Genomic DNA, 20731 nt, shown 5'->3' on the forward strand with positions numbered 1-20731 from the left:
AGGCAACTGGGGTTGCTTGCCAGTTTTTGAAAGCACCTGAAATGAGGGGTCAGCTCATATCTTCTTGTAATTGTACAGAACTAAAGTTTCTAAGCAAGAGGAAATTACCAGCCTATTCCAATATTATGTGGCATCTCTGAGATCAGGAATACCTCCCAGGTCCAAAATTCCACCACCTGGCATTTCCTGTAGTAAAGTGGTTCTAAATCTGCTTGTTTAAAAGGCATCTTATTTCACCAGGAAGATTAGGTTGTTATGGCCAAAACTACATTCTTTGAGAGGCCAATTTGTAGAATTATGGGGGAAGTGATATCTGGAAATCTCCACTCATTCTTCCCCGAGGGTTCACGAAAGTTGGTGGAATTGCTCAAACTAGGATTGGAACTATGGGGCAAAAGAGCCCCCCTCCAGCCAGCCAGGACGCTTCTACACGAGAGAACTAGCCCCTTACATAGTTCTTGTGATGTGCCACTGTGCTAAATTCTTCCCGGGCCTAGCTTATTAGTTTTATTCCTCCCTGTCTCCCTTTGGGGTTTTCTTACGCTATGGCCCTCATCTCTTCAACCAGGAGGAAACTGAGACTCAGAGAAGTTGTGTGACTTGCCCAAGGTCACACAGGGTAGTGAGTGGTGGGGTTGAGTTTCAAAACCCAGGTTCATGTGATGCAAAAGCTCTTTCCCCTACACCATTCTGCCTACCTGACGCTGAGTGGGAGTTTTCAGATTTGATAGGACTGTTCACTTTAGGTTGACACTCGTGAGCTTGCTGGAATGTGGCCTGCGACTGCACTGTGGTTGCAAGACAGGGGTGAGAGAGGATAGTGCTTCAGACTGAGGACAAGAACAGGATCTACACCAAATCCCCGAGGTTAGGGGAGAGTGGATCCAACCAGCAGGTGTGAAAGGAGAGATGGCTGTGAGAAGCCTTAAGCTCTTATATTCTAATTACATCTCCTAAGCCAACTTGGTGTCAGCTAACCATGGTTTTCCCAATAAATTTACCTGGAAAGAGGTAAAACCTATTGCACCAAGGTTACTTCATTTAAAATGTTAACTTTCCCTGTACATAGAGTTTTGAATTATTATCATTTTAAAATTAATCATACAGAATGCTTTATAAAAGTGCTCTATAAAAGAGCCATTATTTCCCACTCAACAGAAGTAGCAGTCAAAAGATTCAGCAAACAAGTAACTGGACCAGAGTGACCATGATAACTGGTGGTAGGGGTGGGGTGAGAATTTACAGTCCCTTGTTGGAATCCAGTTGTCATTTTCTTAGATTAGTAACAAGGCTGAGATCAAACTTCCCTTCTTTTGTTTCAAGTCCACTCTCAGAAGTAATATCTTATATATGTCAAGCACTGTTTTTTTTTTGCAAAGCACTTTCACATATATGGCCTCATCCAACACCCCAACTCTGTGTGGGGTGACATTCTTATTCCGACTTACGGATCAGAAAATGGAGGCACTTACAGGGCAAGAGACTTGCTAAGGGCCAGAGCTGGTTCTCGGCAGAGCCAGGAGTCTGGCATTCTTTCCTGCGGGTCACGCTGTCCTCCAACTGATCCTGCCTGAAACTGAGCAGGATAGTTAGGGTTCACACAGAGGTTAGGACTCCAGGCGGCCACCGCAAAGGTGAAGCAGATGTGAACAAAGCTACAAAACGGACTATATTTTCAAAGACTGGATATTTGCACCTGATCAATTTGTCCTGAGGTCTTGTCCTGAGGTTCTCTCAGCCACCGCCCAGTCAGAGGATACTGCTTGGCCTTTTGCTTCCTCTCCTTCCCTCTTCTCTCCCCCCACCCTTCCCTCTCTCCATCTGTCTGCTTCACCCCTGCCAAAGCAGAGCTCATCAATGCAACAAGGAGCTATGTGGTAGGGCTCACATTCTCCTCCTTTGTAGAACTGTGTGGAAGCAAAGCTCTGAGGTCTCATTTTGGCAGATGCTCTATGCACTGATCAGAGTGCAGGGTCCCTCAGTAACCCCATGGGGCTTGGAGAGGAGCACACAGCCATGTTCCCTGCTGAGCATTATTTGATTGCCAGAATTGGCACATTGTGCCTCTGATCAACAAATAAATGATCACAGCCTCTAGAAAACTGAATAATCCACATCTCAGAGGGATACAGTAATAAAACGTCTCCATTTGAGGCAATTGTGGGACAGCCACAGAAAGATCCTGTCTGGGCCTTGGAGACAGAATCTTCTGGGTTGAAAATTCAGTATCTGCCATTCAAAATCCTCATGAACTTGTGCTAGGAAAGACTTTAACTTTTCCAAGCCTCAGATTGTCATCTGTAAAATGGTGAGCCTAACATTATCCCCACAGGTTGTTATAAGAATAAGGTGCCAAGCACACTGCCAGGCAAAGAGTAGGTGCTCAATAAATGTTAGTATTCCTCTCAACAGTCCTTTCTTTAGCTCCATACAAAGGTGCATCCCCAACTGAGTAACACTATTTGAAGAGCTATTACTTTAAGAAATAAAATTCTCTATGCCCTAGCCTTTAGGCCTGAAAGGCAAATGATGAGTTTATGTAATGGGCAAATGTCACTAAATGGCACCAGCTTTGAGAAAGAAGAGGCTGGTATTAGCTGTGCATTTCAAAGGATTTTTTAAAAATTTTTTATTGAATCGAAATTGATTATACATATTTTGGGGGTTCAACATTGAGATATGTTGATCAGAACAACATTACTAGCATATATATTGTAACAAATCATAATTATTCTTTATGCCCCTTCTCCAATCTCTCCCTATCCACATCTCCCTCCCTCTCCCCCCTCTAATTACCCTATATTTCTTCTCTCCCTCTGAAAGAATAATGGTTATTCTGTTGATTTGTTGCCTAGATGATCTGTTCAATGCTGAGAGGTTTGTTTAGGTCCCCCAATATTATCATAGAGCAGATACTTCTTCTGTCACTCTGAAATGGGCTTTGTGGAAAGAGATGTCCTTTTCTTTTCTTATCTCTGCTGGTGACTCTGCTTGTGTCAATGCACTCCAGTGGCTGGCAGACCATCTGCGTGGTGGTTGTGGTGTCTAGCCACTTTTGCGGCAGCCACAGTTATTGTGGTGGCTGTGGTGAGCCACCCACATGGAGGTGATGTTTTTGGCATGCTCCTTTGTGCTGGCAGTGTGCCTGGTTGTGGGGAGTGTCCAGTCCTGGCTCCATGCCTTGGGTCCCTGGGTGGGCCCCGAGGTGCTGGCATGGTGTGCCTGGTTGTGGGAGGGGGGTCTGGTCCCTGGCTCCATGCCTCGGGTTCAAAGGTTTTATGAAGTCATAGAATCTAATACTTACGCTGATGATGTCTTCCCTCACTGCTCCAGGACAGAGTGCGCCCCTCTCAGTTATACATCAACTTTCCATTTTCTTACAATTGTAATTATATAGTACTCATGAGATTATTTTTGTTTGTGCACTCTCCAAGAGCAAAGACTATGCCTAGCACAGTGCCTGGCACATAGAAGATGAATGAATGAATGAACAAAGAAATTTTTACTTGCTTTATCTCCTACCAGCCATATATCAATTCTATTAGTGTATTAGCCCATTCTTGTTGTTTATAACAAAATACTTGAAACTGGGTAACTTACAAAGAAAATGAAATTTATTGCTTACAGTTTCAGAGGCTAGCAAGTCCAAAGTCTATGTGGTGGTGGTGACAGTGACCCAGGGGTCTCATATTGCAAGATGGTGGAAGCAGAGAGAGCAGAGAGAGAGAAAGACAGACTCTCCTCTTCTTTTAAAGCCCTCAGAACCACACCCCTGACCATGATTTTTAATCCATTCCCTACTGCACAGTCCTACAATCCAATCACCTCTTCAAGCCTCCACCTTTCAATTACCATATTAGGATTTCCCACCCTCTTAACAGTCACAGTGGGGGCTAAGTTCCTAATACATAAAACTTGGGGGACATAATTCAAGTTTCAGAGAGCTTGGGGGGGAGACAATTCAATCCACTACAATTAGGGATTCAGGGTCCACAGTTAACCACCTGCACGTTACAGATGAGGAAAGCTTGCATCACTGTCAAGGTCATCCAGTGAGTAAGTGGTGGGGCAGGCATTTATTTCAGCCCTCCTGACAACAAACCCATGTTCTTTCCTCCACACTCCTCTGCCCTTTGACTCACCAGCCTCACCCTCATGTCTATTCAGATGGTAACATACTACAGGACCACTGTTTCCTGGAGCTTATGTCTGGGTGTGTCATTTGGTGGCAAGTTGCCACATTTTGTGTGTAGAAGGTCCACTTTCTACCCTAACTCACTGAGTAATGGATATTTACTGGCTGACAATAGCCCGGTCTGATGATGGCAAAGCAAGTTCTTATAGGTTCATCCACACAAGCCTCAGGAAGCAGGGAATAGATTCCCAGAGTTGAGAACTTAAGCTGGTTAGGTTTGTGTTGTTTGTTGGGGGGACCCTTGACATTCAGCTTAAATACTTTTGAAGTTTGGTTATTCCATCCATTTTTGTTTATTTTTTTCTCCCTCTGATGCCCTAAGAATGATTTTAAAAATCCACACAAAGCACTTAGGACAATTGGGTCTCAGTTTATATTCTCAATTCCCTTTTAATTGCTATCTATTCTTTACTAATTAACCAGGTTTCTGATATTCACATGCAGTAAATATCCCAACCCTCTTCTTTATCACTATGAAACCCAGTTCACAATCTAGCCTTACTGGTCTATTAAATCTCCCCCTTTCTTTCTCTTTTTAACCTCTCTGTCTCTGGGGATCCCTGGAGAACACTTAGAGATGCATGCTAGGGAGAAATTAAACTAAATGTTTAGCCAGACATAATGGGAAAACACCTGGAGTGGGAGTAACAAAATGTGTGTGGGGGGCCCCATTTACCTTTAACTAGTTGTGCGATGTGGGGCAAGTGATCTCACCTTCATGGGTTCAGTATCTGCATCTCTGAACCTGCTCTGGTTCCTCCCCAAGCTCTTGTGTTCCTCTAGTTCATTTCATCTTCTAAACCCTTGTTTGTGCTCTTGATGACAAATCAGAGACACAGAAGAACATCTCAAGAACCACGGTGAAAGTCTCCTTCACCACTCCAGAGCTCACTAGAGGCTCTTTATTAGGCAGAAAAGGTCATCCTTAAGCCCACTGCGGTCTGGAAGTGCTTATAACAAGATTGTCTTTGTAATAACTTCCTTAAAGAGACTAGCTCAGCTGATAGGGACAGAGCAGTAACACCCCTTGAAATGTGGGTGGCATCTGCTTCCGGGTGACTCTCAGCAGAGAAGCTGATCCATCCCTCCAAAACCATCATGGACAAGTGGCTTCACCAAAAGACCACTCCACTGAAAGTGGCCAGCCTGAAAGACTGCTTAGACTGAGGGTCAGTACAGATGAGAGATTGGTGAGGGCTGGTCTGGCTGCTGTGGCCAAGAGAAGAGAGAATGCTGGGCCAGACCACAACTCAGGGGTCATGTACCAGGGCTAGGGGCGGGCACCCTTCTGCAGCCCATGTGGTCTGAACAACGTGTGTAAGCAGCAGGGGGTAGGGTCACAGAGGGGGAAGGAAACAGAGTCTAGCACCGGAAGGAGTGCAGAGTCAATAGGAGAGACCAGGGGAGCCAGAGGCACAGATGACCTCAGTGGTGGGAATATCAAGTGGCAGTAACAGCAGCAGGAAGATTTAGGGAGTATTGGGGGCAGCAGGTTAACCAGACCTTTGACTTAACAACCAGACATGGGCTAAATACAAAGAGGATCAGAACCATGTATATATGCACATATTTCAAAGAATATAGATGTGTGAGAAAAGAAGGGAGAAATGAGCAAGAGGGGATGTTCATATGCACTGGAAACACAGAGACACTGATGTAGACCAAGATGCACAATGCCCAGTATAGTGTGTAGGTGCGAAAGGGCGTGATACCTCGCCTCACCCATCATAAGGGTCACAACCAACACTCTCATAACAAAAGATGGGTTAATGCAAGAAAGCATAATGGATTTAATTAATCAAAGTCGTACATGACACGGGAGCCTTCAGAAATGAAGACCCAAAGACCAGGGAAAACTGTATTTTTAAGGCTTAGGGTCGATGAAGAATGGACAGCGTGTAGAAATGTGACTGGACAAAAGAGTAGGATCTAATGGTGATAGACTGAGGGGGAAACCCACAAGGCCTGTCTGTTCAGATTCTTCCTGGCCTCTCTTTGCAGCACTCCTTCCTCCGGGGTATGGGACAGGACTCCTCTGGAATGAGAGTCTTTAAGGGAGAAGGGAGAGTGGCCTCTCTAGGTTTTATGGCTTGCTTTGGGGAAGAGGGCTTCTAGTTTCAAGGACTTAACTTGGAAAAGAGGGATTCTGGTTTCTGTGACATGCTTCCGGGAGAAAAAGGGGTGGGAGAAAAAAGGGAGGAGAAAGTGAGAAAGACCTGGTTCTGAGGCCTTTCCAACTTCCTTCAGTTTAAAGTACTCAGCATGCCAAGGCACTATACTTTGGGGCATCATGTTCTGAACCCCAACAAGTACCTGACACACAGTAAGTGCTCAGTGAATAATGTAAGTCTCTTTCTTCCACTGCTACCCCAGAGAAGGGACCTTCTCCCTCAGCTTCCTAGTGAGAATGGACTGATACTATGAACTAGCATGAGCCTTGTCTACTTACCTGTTATTAGGGGAAATTCTAACTCTTAGTAAAGGTGTCAACGTGTCCTCCACTGTGCTATTTTCCTATTCTCAATTAATTTATTTGTGTCTAAACTTTGAAGGTTAGAAAGTAATCAGAATGCACTGTACAATTCTCGGAAATTCTGAATGTGAATACAGCCACTCAGCTGTCTCGTCCAGTCCCTAACCTGTGTCCAGTCCAGGCAGGCACACGATTGGGTCCCTGAAGGAGGCTTTTGCCTGCACCTGGCGATTGTACTTGGGGGGCTTCTAAGCAGGGGCAGTGACAGACCAGGGCCGTGGCCACCGCAGCCATCTCGAGACGCACCCTCTGGATTGGGCAGAGGCAGGCGGATCTCACTCAGGCCTGCCGGCCGCTCCCACGGGCGGGGAACTGCGTTCCCAGGTCGGCCCTGAGGCCCCGCAGCGCCGCTGAAGCCAGGGCTAGAGCTCACCTCGGAACTGGGGCGCCAGCTCTCCGGTAGGCAGGGCGTTCTTTCCCCCACCCCGCGCACGATGACATCACGTGTCTGGGGCTGAGTCGCTCCATAAAAGCAGCCTGGGGAGCCAGAAGCCCGAAGAGTGCACGTGCTCGCCACCGCACGCGGGCTGCAGGCGCGCCGTCCTGGTGCGCACCCCGCCGGCTCCAGGAGCTGCGCCGCGCGCCCCGAGAGCGAGAGGGAGCCGGGAGCCGCCCGGACAGCCGGCGCCTGCCCCGCGGGACCGCCCGAGGATGCCCCTCTGCAGCCTGCACGCGGCGGCCGTCCTCCTGCTTGTGATCTTACAGGAGCAGCCATCCAGCCCAGCCCCACTGAACGGTAAAGTTTCTGCCTGTTTCTTTCTCAACAGTCCTGGGCGCTCAGCCACACGTTGGCGGAAGGCTTTCCTTCGAGGCTCTTTAATGATACGGCAAAATAATTAATGGGGGAGCAGGGAAGGCGTAGTTATGAACTCGCACATTTTCAAAGAAGGGATGCTTCATTTTCTTTTGGAATGCACAAGCTGCTGTGGTTGGGGCTGGTAGCACGTTGTCTTTCTAACGGTGAGTGTCTTAGATTTGGTGTTAAAATGTTTGTGAGGTCTCTGAAAACCCCGAACTCTGGAGATGTGGCTTGGGAACTTGCTCACCAGGGAGGAGAAATGGTACCAGGATTTAAAATATTTTGCCCTCCATCCACATGCAGATAGTAGTGAAGTGACTGTGACATTCTCAGTGGTGTGGTCACCGTGAGGGTTGTAGCGCCCCAATGCAGAACCCTCAGACAGTGGTAGGTGCTATTCTCTGGGGGAGAGACTCTTTACCATAAGTTTTTACCTCCAAGTCAAAGGGATGATGCATCCCATCCTTAATCATTGTTTTCTCCAGAATGGCTCTGACTGCATGTGTGTGCACATGCACACACACACACACACACACACCCCTTATTTCTGATTGTAATTAGGGTTCTCAGCTCCGAAGGGCTGGAGGCTGAGGGTGCTGAGTGGGATGGCAGGACAAGGAGGGGGTGCCACCTGAACTGCGGTCTCAGGTGGGCCAGTGGGTTATCGTGAACAGCCAAGGCCAGGCTGATTAATCTTTTGGATCAAGAAAAGGATGCCCAGTTTTTACCTGCCTCTCCAAGAGCTGGGTGAACACTTTCCTGGGGTAGTGACTTTGACAAAAGCTTCCTACGTAACTGCTGGTGGCTCCTGCGTTCCACAGAGTTGCCCCAAGTTGTAGAGACATTTGAGAGTGCTACAGTTCCTGGACCAAGGTCAGGTTGAAATATTTATAGAAGGACCAAAAGTGACTATAATGGCTGAAAATCGATTCTCCCTGGGTAGGTTGTGGTGGTGGGAAATTGGTCCTGCTCAGCAGCCTCAAAGCTCTGAGCCTCCTTCTCTCTTGGGGGTCATTGTACCCATGGGGAGGGCAGGGAGCCAGGCTGTGAGTAGCTATGGGACTGCTCTTAATTAAATTCTAATCTACTGTTTGGCATGATATGCTTGATATTATCTCCCTCATGTGGTCAGGGAGAAACAGAAGGTAGGTGGGAGAAAGGAGCTATGAAAGTGGAAACCGATTTTGAAACTGCGAACTTTGACGTGTGTTCCCCTCTCAAGAAAGCTGCTCTGAGACCAAAGTCTCTCTAGAAATATCCTTTTTAGTCCTAAGCTGCTCCAAGACAAAAGAGAGAAACAGCCATTCATCCGCCCTTTTTCCTGAAAGCCTGTTACTCCCCTCACTCTGGGGCAGTTCCCCCTCTCTTCTCTCTCTCCCTCCCTCTGCTCTCCCTCCCCCTGCCCCCTCCTCCCCTCTCCTGCTCCTTCCTCTTTCCCTCCACCTGGGCCCCCCTCCCGGGCCCCCCTCCCCTCCCCGTTCTCCAAGTTGGGGAGAGGGAAGCTTGCTGTAAAAACCCCACTGAGTAGCCAGCCTGCCTACCCCTAGATTCTAAGAACATAGTTTTTATTGTTATTTCTCCCGTGGGTTTCTTGGCTTTTTATCTGCCCCAGGGACAAGGTCAAAGCAAAATTCACTGAGGTGAATGTCAGTATTTACCCAAGGTTGAGGGTGGAGGGGGGTTAAGCTGTGTAATGGGGTCAAAATGTGGCCTGCCCTCTGCCTAGAGCATTTAAACTTCCAGCCTGTGAATGTCCAAGAAAAAGATCTGGTGTCAGGGAAGGAGGGTGCATAATAAGGTTCACTCGAGTGTCTTCCAGAGAAAACCTTGAAAAGGGGGTCATTTCAATGAATTCTGCAGAGTCTCAGATGCCTGGATGATGGTTACTCAAGGAAGGTTCTAGCACCCAGGACAGGAAGCAGGCAGGGCCCTGAACCCCTGGCCTGGATCTTGGTAAATACGTTTCCTCAGGGCATGCCCTCCAGGGCATTCTCCCTGCCCAGGGCCAGCTGTATTTGTAGGTTCTAAAGGCATGGAGCTGAGCCTCCCAAATAGAATAGATGACCTTTTTAGGAAGGGAACCATTCCTGTCTGGAAAGGGCCTGCTCCCTCAAGAAGCCACCAAGGCCTTGACCTGTCATGGGGTCATTTAAATTCTGTTAAGACTCCTGCCCCTAAGCTAGAGGTGGCAGGCATGTTTGCTTTATACTGGAGAGGGGGACCAGGAAGTGCCATTCCCATATAAAGCAAACACACTTGCGCGCACGTGCACGCGCACATACACACACACACATTTTTAGAAAGTCTTCCTGAGGTCAGATCTGAGCTGCTGATGAACCAGGGTGGGCCTCAATCTTCACCTGATGAACCCTCTTGACTCACCATTCTCTCCTTCATTTTATGGTCTACTTCTCCCAGCCCTCCAGCTCCTGAGCTCCTCCTGACACTGCCTCTTATACCCAAAGCTCCACGTCTTGAGGACCAAGCCCTTTTGCTCAGAGACAGGAGGGCAGAAAAGGTTGCTCTGGATGCTGCTGCTTTTCAATAAGTTCCCAGTCCTGTGTCACCACCTGAGGCTCTGCAGTCCCAGATGTTCACTCTATAACATTTATCTCCGAGCTTTCCAGAGTATTATGCTGATGCCTCATCTGAGGATGAGAGCTCTATAATAATAGGGGAAACTTCAGCTTAGTGAGTTTTGGGAGGATAACAGAAGATTTAGGGTACTAGGGCTATAGTTTGATTTGGGGACAGGTGCAATGAAAACTCCTGGCCAAAGCAGGACTCCTCAGAGGCAGCAGATGTTTTTCTGGAGGCTTCCAGGATCACTGGAGTGGTCTGTGCTGCTCCAGGAAACATGTGAGGATGAATTCCTCTGTTACGTATGGAATTTTACATACTGGGCCTTCAAGTGCTCTGCCTGGCTAAGTGGCCATAATCTGGCTTCCTATGTCTCTGAAATCAATGACTGGATTTTAATAGTGAACCCTCAAACACAATGCTAAAGAAAAATGTCCAGAAAAGAGGTTTGATGTCTTCTATAGCTTGGTTCCAAGGCAATGCTTTCATTGTTTCTTTTCACTATTGTTTCAGTAAAAGGGCTAGTAGTAAACTTGGGGGTCACATGCAAGTTTTGTTTCCCCATGGTTCTGAATGTCTTCATCCAATTGCTAATTCAGGGGAGGTTAAGAGGTTAATCATGGGACTGTTAACTCCCGTGGGGTACATAGCAGATTTCAGGGTGGACCTTCTGAAGTTAATTGTACATGAAATTTTGTGTACAGGCATTTTTATGGGGAAAAGATCCATAGTATCATCAGATACTCCAAGGGCTCTGACTACTCTGCCTGCTACGCCAAATATTTTTAATTTTTAATTTTTTTGGAGTAACCAGCAACTGGCTGGTTACTCCAAAGATTGAGGAGACGCAAAGATTCCCTAAGTTCATGGAAATGAATGGTGAATGTGGAGAGTCTCTTTTTAGCAGGCACCTGGTATCGGGCAGTTCACTTCACCCCAGTGGATTTTCCTTTCCTCTCCTATAAAACAAGGTGATGGGCTGCGGGTGCGTGAATGAGACCTTAAATCCTTCTCTTCTGGGTGAAATGTCAATCAATGATGCCTAAACCTAAAAAAATCAAGAAGGAACAGTATAAGCATGTTTTATAGAGATATGGATATAATTCCAAAGGAATAATTTTAAAAAGACTCAAAGTGGCTGCCCTAGAGAGCAATAAATGGCTAGGGGGTGTGAGGGAACTGATATTTTTGTTAAAAACTCTTGCAGGACCATGTGATTCTTTAGATTATGTGCAAGTGCAATTTGATAAAATTATCAATTAAATGTGAAAATTGAAAATAAAATTAATGGAAACCACTAAGGCAGAGAAATGAAACAGAACAACAGCAAAGTGGGATTAAACCAGATTAAAAAAACAAGAACAAAAACAAAGCAATACCCTCTTTTAAAAACCACCATTGGCTTGAGTAGGAAATGCCGTTGTGATAAGTGACCAGATCGCTTGTCAGTTAAGTTTTACTACAAACCGATTCCCAAGAGAGAAAGGGGATGTGAGAATCTTTCTCTTCCAGCTGTACCTTCCCAATCATACAGGCACTGGGAGAAGCCAGGAGAGAGAGATTTAGGAGTTGCACAGTCCCCTCATTGGCTGTGTCCCCTGAGACACATGGGGGGATGTGTCTCGACCCAGGGTCTCCATCTCCTTCCGGAGGTGAAGAGGGAGGTGGGTAGGCAGGGTAGCAGGAGCACAGCCCTGCAATGACTTCTTAAATACATGTTTTTACGTATGAACGAAGGACCTTTATGAGTGAAGGGTGTGGAGTGGGAGGCGGTAGGTGACTTTCATTATGTTCCTGGCACAACTTCTCCTACACATTCCTACCACCTCTGGAATTCTAATTCAGATGAGGTTGGCAGCTTCCTCAAAGAAAAACTTTTTCGTTTTGGGATTAGTTTTCTCCTCTGTATGTTCTGATGTGAACTGTTCTCCAGGACATGTTCAGTGTGAAAAAGCAAGATGCACGACAATCTTCAGCATGCCAACATTTATGTAGGACAAGGAGGGGATGTAAATACTCCTGTGTGTGTAACCGTACTGTCGAAGGGCTCATATAAACTGACCAACTGGTTGTCTAATGGAAGCAGAGAGACAGGGTGGAAGAGCCATCGCTGTATACACCCTTTGACAGCCTTTGGGTTTTGAGCCACATGAAGTTATCACCTATTCAGATAATAAAGTTTGGCTTCTCTAAGATGTCTGGGAGGTGTCTTCTTAAGAAGTTCTCTGCCCCCAAATCCATGAGCCCCTGTGGGAACTCACTGTCCTGTGCCACTGTCTGAGCAGAGTTGCTCTGAGAAGCCGTTGTTCTGACATAGACTCCGAAAAAGTTTTAATTTCTGGACATCCACCTCCTTCTCAATGTCACCCATTTCAAACTAAGAACTGTAGTGTTTTTTTCCCAACTCATTCACTTTAACTGTACTTACTTGCTTTGTTTTTGTTCTTTGCAGGATCCAAGTGGACCTATTTTGGTAAGTAGAAATTTTAAGTACTTTTTTGATGAAATGGCTGTATTTAATGAGAAACCCAGAAACTTCATGCTCTGTGGAGGCTATTTTGGGGGGTCAGTTCTAGTATCATTGAAAGAGGGCACAAAATCTTCTCTAAAGAACAGTTCCATGTGGGTTGCAAACTGCACCTGCTTTGTGCACTTGAACTGTGAGTCTTAATGTTAAAGTTAAGGCTTCCACATTCATGCAAGGATTTCTAGCTCACCTCCAGGTACTGCAGACTGCAAGGGCCCTGGGCAGGAGAGAGTCTTTCTCCTTCACAGGACATTTATCCTCCAATAAACAAAGAATAAAGGGCTCCTTTCTGAAAGTTTGGCTCATGCCCCAGAACTTAAACTGTCAGTGTATCTAGAATTAACTTCTTGTTGCCATGTTTGTAAGCAAGTAATGGAAGAAGAGGTGATGGCCAGTCCTTAGTGAAGGAGGATGCTTGTCTTAAATGGAGAGAGAGGAGCATTAAGTGTGCCCTGGGATTTCTGTGGGACTTGGTAAAGAACATGTTAGTCACTAGCAGACCTGCGAAGTAAGCAGCTTTAAATTGGCCCAGCTAGAGTGCTGCAGTGAATTGGAAATTTGGTCATTGGCTGGAGTGGGAATGGGAAGCCAAGTACCTGGGTCTTTTAGCAAGTGCGGGAATATTAATAACGTCTTGATAGGGATGGAGTCACAGAAGGTGCACAAGAGAGATTGTCTTGGTAAGCAGGAGGCTGGAACTGACCTCACTGACACAGGAGGCATCTGGAGCAAACAAAGATGTGCCACCAAAGTGCTGATAGCAGGGAAGCTGATTGCTACAGGAAGATCTGACTTTGATTTGCAGAGGTTGGCCTTTGGAGGTTCTCTGGCCCCAGAGGCATGGAAGATCACTGAACTGAACAACCAGCTACCTATGGGTCAAGGTCCCCTCAGCTCTAGCACTCCGTGGCTGCATTATTACTAACATCCCTCATGAACTTATGTGCATGAGGCAGACATTGCTAAGTGGATGGGTATTAGAAGGGTAGGCTGTGGTCTGTAGCTGGGAATCACTTAAAGCTCACAATTCAAAGCAGAATATAACAGATAACAACAACAGATAATAAATGGTTCAGCGCTCTGATTGGTCAGAGGAGGACGAGAAAGCTAGGGTTGGATGGTTCAGGAGGGCTTCCTGGAGGAGGCGGGCTTTCACTTGGGCATTTGAAGATGGGGAGGATTCAGTGAGGAGGGTGGAAGTGCTGTTGGTCAAGGTGATGATGGCATCACATGAGCAGCGGCAAGAAGGAGCAAAGTGGTATTGAGGGAAGCTGAGGAGAGGGTCTATAGGGGAGTGGTGGGCTGTAAATTAAGAAGGTTAAGTTGGCTCAAACAGGGGCGGTGAGAGGGGCAGGCCAGGCCTTTCCCACTTAGTCCTGTACGTGCAGGGGCAGGGCTGGGAGTAAATCTGCGTTTCAGGAAGAGTAAGGCTGTGACAGGGGGTGCAGGGGGAGGGCTGGGAGGGAGGCAGGAAGGTGTTTGGCCGTTGGAGAAACCCCATTCTAAGTCTTCACATCCAATTTACAGTGAGGGCAGTAAGAGGGAAGGAAAGAGCAGGGGCCCTGACAAAGAAGAGTTGACAGGGTCTGGGCCTTGGGGCCCCCAGGCCTGTTCTGTGGGTGGGAGGTGTCAGGAGCAATGGCAGTCGTGAGAAGAAGGCAGCACTTGGGTTCGTATGCCCCTCAGAGAGCCATCTGAGCTTCCTGGGTCTCACTTTCCCCCTATGTAACCTGCGAAGGAGCTGTCTAGATCAGTGTTCCTCAAACTGTGGTTTGGGGTCACCTACATAAGAATAATCTGGAATGCTTTCCAAAAATGCAGAATTCTGGGCCTTAGCCTGGACCTGGAGGAGGGAGGGAGCGAGCCTGAAAAACCTGTATCTTTAATGCACTCCACAAGTGATTCTTAGAAAATGCTCTGTTAGAAAACCATTCACCACCTAGGGCCGGCCTGTGGCTCACTTGGGAGAGTGTGGTGCTGATAACACCAAGGCCACAGGTTCAGATCCCTATATAGGGATGGCTGGTTAGCTCACTTGGGAGAGTGTGGTGCTGACAACACCAAGTCAAGGGTTAAGATCCCCATACCGGTCATCTTTTAAAAAAAATAAAATAAAAGAATACCATTCACCAGATGGTTCCCAAGATCTTTTTAGCCTAAGAGTCAGCAGTAACTTGCCCCGACTCTTCTGCTGGCCTTTCAGGTACACTGGAAAATAAATCAGGTCTCTACAGGGCCCCCTGCCTCTCTGTTACACTGCCCTGGGCAGAATGAGGTGGTTACAGGGAAGAGAGACATTGTGTTAAGGTGTGGGAAGAAAATCTTAACTGCCACTTGGTCATGGCATGATGTTACCTGAGTGAGGGCTTCTCTGTGCAGCCATATCAACTGGTCTAAAAGCATCTCTTCGTGACCACTAGCTCTGACCAGCCGTCTGTCCCTCTTGGCCTGCACAATTAGAGAAGCTGTCTGCTGAGGAAGCAGAGGGCAGAGTCTAATGATGCACAGACGTGCATGGGGTAAGCATAAAGGCAAACCTGGTTTTTTATTAGTGAAACGGGCTCACGTGGTGTGAAATGGGCTCATGTGGTGTGGAGTGAGCTCTCAGTGGAGACGAGTATAGGAGGGCAGCTAAGGGGGCAGGCAGGTCCAGGCTGGCAGCTGGCACCTGTGTTCAGGGTCGCACAGGTAAACAGAGGGCCCAACATAGATGATGGGGAGAAGTCCTTTCCAAACAGTAAGGGCCGCGATGAATGGGGCAAGTCCAACCAAATGCTATGTGTTGGTTTTCCCAGAATGCAGGACTTGGCTTCTTTGCACGTAGACACTGCTGAGTCATCTGCTCCAAGTCCTCCTGCTGCCTGGCGTACATGGTAGGACTTCTGGAAGTACACGGAAAGGGAACTCTACCCCCATTCCCCCAGCACTGAGTCACCAGGGTGACCTCACGGGTGGTCCCCTGGAGAGGAGGGGACCATCTGATAGCCAAGATGGGGCCAGCTCTGCCCCCTTTGGGTTCCTCCTGGTTGGCTGAAGCAGCTGTTGGGTATCTGCTGGGTTTAGAATTGCTGAGGCTTGATCACTGGACAGAGGATGGGGGTGATGTGACATGGGCCCTCCCTGCTAGAGATCAGTCCCAAATCAATCCTGCTGATCTCCGTCAGTTTCACCTGCTCTGAACTGGAGGGCAGCTGCAGGTCAGGTTGGCATGTGAGCTGAGGACAAACTCCAGCCTGCTAAAGCGAAACTGTGCTGCTAAAAGTCAAAATAGCAGGTGCCCTTGTGGGTGGAGGTGACCAGAAGGAGGATTGAAGGGGTGCTGGTCATGTTCAGTTCCTTGATGAGGCTGCTGTGTTCAGTTTGTGAAAATTCATCAAGCTGTTCACTTATGATACATGCACTTTTCTGTACATATATTACATTCAATAAAGAGTGAAATTCCAGCTGGCTGGGAGAGTCATCCTTACTCTGACAGTTTTTAAGCTCTCTCCCAAGAGAAAAAACCAAACCAAACCAATGTGTTCAAAACAACAGAGCAAGCAAAAAGAATGACTGTGTTGGAACTAACAACCCAGGAACACATCATGTGAACAGAGAATGAGCACAGTGCTCCGTCCCTGACCATGTGACTATTGGTTTAGTGCTACTTGGATGTGAGCTCGTTCAGAAATAGACAAATACCACTGTTTGCTAGAAATCAGGGACAGACAAGACCAACTGTAAAGGAGATGGGATGGCAGGGGAACAGGAATGCCAAGCCCCCTCCTGGCAGGTGAGTACCACCTCTCCCTGAGTCACAGCCCCACGGGCATCCAGGAGACAAGCCCCTCCATCCTGGCGCAAAGAACTCTGGAAAGACAGTGCCTTGGCTGGGGTGCTGGGTGGCTGGCTATGGCCACTCACAGGTCCTCCTGCCCAGCTTCTCCACCGTGGCTGGACAGCCCTTGGCTCTGGCAGGACTTGGTGTGACCCCAGCACTGTCATGCATTCCTTACGCTGCCATCTTTTCTCCACTCCTTGGGTCCTGTCCCAGACAATAGATTCTCAGTCTTCAATAATTTCCTTTGGGAATTAGGATGGGATCCTCCACTGGGGCCAACCTCATCCTCATGTCCCTCAGGTCATCCACGCCCCTGCCTCCATCCTGCGTCTGCTGGAATATTAAGTTACTGTCAATGAACTTTTCCTGGGGCTCTGGATGCTCTTCCCAACCCTTTCCCAAACACTAAGAACTAGAAATGGAACACATGGAAGGAGGCTAGGAAGTAGATTCTACTTTCTATTCTTTAGCAGTGCTAAGGGCACCACGTGACCTCACACTTGAATTGCAGTGTAAAAAGCAGGCTTTAGTGAATGCTAAAGGGAGAACGTAAAATGCAGTTAGGGAGCACATACACTGTAAAGTCTGATTTAATTAAGGGGAGCTCTTGTCTTTATCAAAGGTAGAGAGGCTTAGCCAACTCAAACACCCCAGCGATCACCATCCCCACTCCCACCACCCCAGCTCCCAGCTGGATGCTGAGGATGAGTAAGAGGCACAAAGTGTCTTAGGAGAACAAGAAAAGGCCAGGCATGTTCTTCATACCAGGGAACTGAATCCCTAGCCACATGTCCCAGGGGTTTCCCTTGAGGCTAGCAATCCAACCCCCAGTGGTTTATTAAATCTGAGCTAGAGTTCCAGTTAATTCTAATTGAAGTTGTGACATCCAGGGCATTTGGGTGTGGTGTGGTCTGCTCACTTGTAATGATTTCTCATCTTCCTGAGTTGCAAAATTGGAGTTTGCATGTGTCCTGGAGGATCTTGGCCTGGAGCTGCCAAAATGTCTGCATTTTCATGTTCACAGCTGGCCTTCCAGCTGAGTGGGAAGACAGGGAAGCTAGCATTAGTTCCTAAAGGCAGGCATGGTGGCCTGGGAGGGGTGAAGCAGAAAACCAGGAGGAAGAAGTAAAAGTGTACAGACCCCAGAACCAGGCAGACCTCTGTGGAAATATCTGCTAGGCCACTTTCTGGCTGGATGGCCTTAAGAAAGTAACTTTACCTCTCTGAGCCTCAGTTCCTTAACTATAAAGCAGGAGTAATAGCATCCACCTCAGTGATTCTCAGTGTGGTCCCTGGGCCAGCAGCAGCAGCATCGCCTGCGACTCCACATGTGACTGTTAGAAATGCAAATTCTCTGCTCCACCCCGGCCTATCCCCCTAATCAGAAACTGGGGGTGGCCGCCCACCCAGTCTGTTAGCAAGCCCTCCAGGTGAGCACCGCCGCTCTGCTTCCCAGGGTTGTGGTGAGGATTGAATAAGATAGTTCAGACGGTCCCTGACTTAAGATGGTTCAATTTACGAGTTTTTGACTTTACAACGGGTTTATCAGGGTATTAAAGCCCTTTCGGTTTATGGTATTTTCAATTTTCAGAGGGTTTATCGGGCATAACCCCGTCCTAAGTTGGGGAGCATCTGCGCCTGGAAAGAGGCCTCCTTCCCCTGCCTCCGAGCTGCACCTGCGGGCGGGTGAGATGAGCTACCACGTGGGCAAGCGCCCTGTAAGCGACATGACCAGCGCCCCTGAGTTCTGTTCTTGTTAGGAAAGGTTTTGCTTCTTTACACTTCTCTGAGTTGTGAGTTTTTACAGCCAGGAGGTACTCCCTTTATATTCTGGATACACAAAGGATGTTTCCTTTTGAGAAGGGGATTAAACAAAAAACACAAGGGCTCTATGCTCTTTCCAAGTGCCTCACAGGCCAGAATGTTCTTTCTAGCCTTGTCCTTCAGACCAGGGTGAAGTCAGATCTAATCTCCCTGGAGCTTTCCTGGTATCTAGGGACCAGATGTATGGTTCTGTAACTGCGGCCACCTCAGCCATGCAGCCAAAGTCTCCCAAGGACCATGGGGACCAAGCTGTGGTTTAAGGTTCAGGGGTGGAGGCCTGAGCCTGGGAAGAAACTTGGGGCTGGGCTGTTAGGGCTCTGAGCTACATAAGCTAGCCCAATGCTGGGCCCCTCACCCACCGGAGGCAGAGCCAAGCTTTGGAACTGTAGGGCGTGAGCTGGCTGGCAAGTGAGGAAGGAACCGGGGAGCCCATCAGGCTTTCGGCTGTGTTCAAACTTGACCTTTCTGCTTCCTGCTGTTCTGCAGCCCCAGGCATTCAGGTAAGGGCAGGGCACAGCCCCTCCAAGAGCCTGTCAAAGCCCTTGACAGCCCATCCCAGCATGGGGAGGAGGCTTCCTGTGAACTGCTCAAAAGAAAACTTTGAAGCAAAAAGACTGAATCCAAAGCAGGTGTATGAAGGCCACTCCGGGCAGGGACTAGAAAGTGGTTCCATGAGGAAGAGAATGAATCAGAGAATGTGTCAGCAGGATCCCACAATCTCAGAGGGAGCAGGGGTCCTCTTTCCTGGTCTGTGACCATCTTCCTCTGCAGGGACAGCTGCGGGGTGAAGGGGGCAGGCACCACTGTGGAGCCCGGGAGCCCCAGCCACACTCTTTCTGGGGCCACACCAGGGGGCCAAGAAAGAGAGATGGCACCTGCTGCAGTCAAATACCCTATTTTGTTGGTTCTAAGAGGCCCACTTTTCCCACCTTTAGCATCTCTGAAATTGGGATATATTATAACAATGGCATCTAGGAACAATGAAATATTTTAGTTCCACAAATACTGAGAAGCATCCTGTTAGATGCTAAGAACACACGGAAAGGGGCTGAAATGATTAATCTCAACTATTAAATAGTGAAGAGAGTGGAGGAAGAAGGTGTACAAATAATGGCTAGTATGTACCCTGTTGATCATAGTGTGAAGGGATGATGAGGCATCATATTAGATTTTAATCTATAGCTTTTTCCAACTTTCAGTCAATTCACAGGTCACATATACTTTTTTTTTTTTTTTTTTAAGATGACCAGTAAGGGGATCTTAACCCTTGACTTGGTGTTGTCAGCACCACGCTCTCCCAAGTGAGCCACACGGGTTGGCCCGACAGGTCACATATACTTTTAAAAGATTATTTGTTTTTATTTATTTTAACATTTACTTGTACATGTTTGTGAGGTACAGTGTGTTGTTTCAATACATGCATGTACTGCCCAGGGATTCACTCAGGATAGACAGCATAGTTTTGTACCCATTAGTCCACCCACCCACTCCCCTCCCAGCCTCTGGTAACCATTATTCTACTCTCTACTAATACGAGAACCACTTTCATTTTTTTTTTTTTTTAGATTCCACATGTGAGTGAGATCATGTGGTATTTGTCTTTCTGTGCAGGACTTTTCTTCACTTAACATGATGGTTTCCAGTTCCATCCATGTTGCTGCAAATGATAGGATATCACTTCATTTTATAGCTGAATAGTATTCCATTGTGTATATATACCACAGTTTTGCTTTTTTTTATCCATTCATTTGCTGATGGAATTTAGTTTGATTCCATCTCTTTGCTATTGCAGATAGGGTTGCAATGAACATGGGAGTGCAGATGACATTTTTTTGCAGCTGGCTGGGACAGGGATCCGAACCTGTGACCTTGTTGTTTCAAGGCTGCTCTCTAACCAACTGAGCTAACTGGCCAGCCCTGCAGATGTCTCTTTGATATATTGATTTCATTTCCTTTGGGTATATACCCAGTAGTGGGATAGCTGGGTCATAAGGTAGATCTATTTTTACCTCTATGAGGAAGCCCCATACTGTTTTCCACAGTGGCTGTACCAATTTACATTCTCACCAACAATGTAGGAGAGTTCTCTTTTCTCCACATCCTCACCAGCATTCGTTATTTTTGTCTCATTGATAATAGCCATTCTAACAGACTGAGGTGATATCTCATTGTGGTTTTAATTTGCATTTCCCTGATGAGTAGTGATTTTGAGCATTTTTTCATGTACTTTTTTTGTGGTATTGCATAAGTATTACAAGTATTTATAAACAAAGTAATTTAGAAGCTATTTTTTTTAACAAAAAGTTAAACAAAAGTTAACAAAAGAATGTGTTTTAAGGAGCAAGCTTTCCAATTACCAGACAGGCATTCGATTTATGCCAACCAGGAAGGAACAAATTCTAGCTACCACCTCCTTGTGTCTATAAAGGTTGACTCACAACTGCTATAGCTCT

General features: G+C 47.2%; 1 protein-coding gene across 2 annotated transcripts in view; it reads left to right on the forward strand.

Annotated features, from left to right (window-relative positions):
- Positions 1 to 7280: 7280 nt before the first annotated feature.
- Positions 7281 to 20731, forward strand: part of CA12 (carbonic anhydrase 12) — a 48099-nt gene continuing 34648 nt past the window's right edge. For both annotated transcript variants that reach the window (XM_063091562.1, XM_063091561.1), the window contains exons 1-2: positions 7281 to 7464; positions 12560 to 12580. In XM_063091562.1, the coding sequence (XP_062947632.1) occupies positions 7380 to 7464; positions 12560 to 12580 (106 nt within the window). In that variant the 5' untranslated portion in view covers positions 7281 to 7379. The remainder of the gene's footprint in view (positions 7465 to 12559; positions 12581 to 20731) is intronic.

The sequence above is a fragment of the Cynocephalus volans genome, chromosome 3 (genome assembly GCF_027409185.1).
Source record: "Cynocephalus volans isolate mCynVol1 chromosome 3, mCynVol1.pri, whole genome shotgun sequence".
Lineage (NCBI taxonomy): Eukaryota > Metazoa > Chordata > Mammalia > Dermoptera > Cynocephalidae > Cynocephalus > Cynocephalus volans.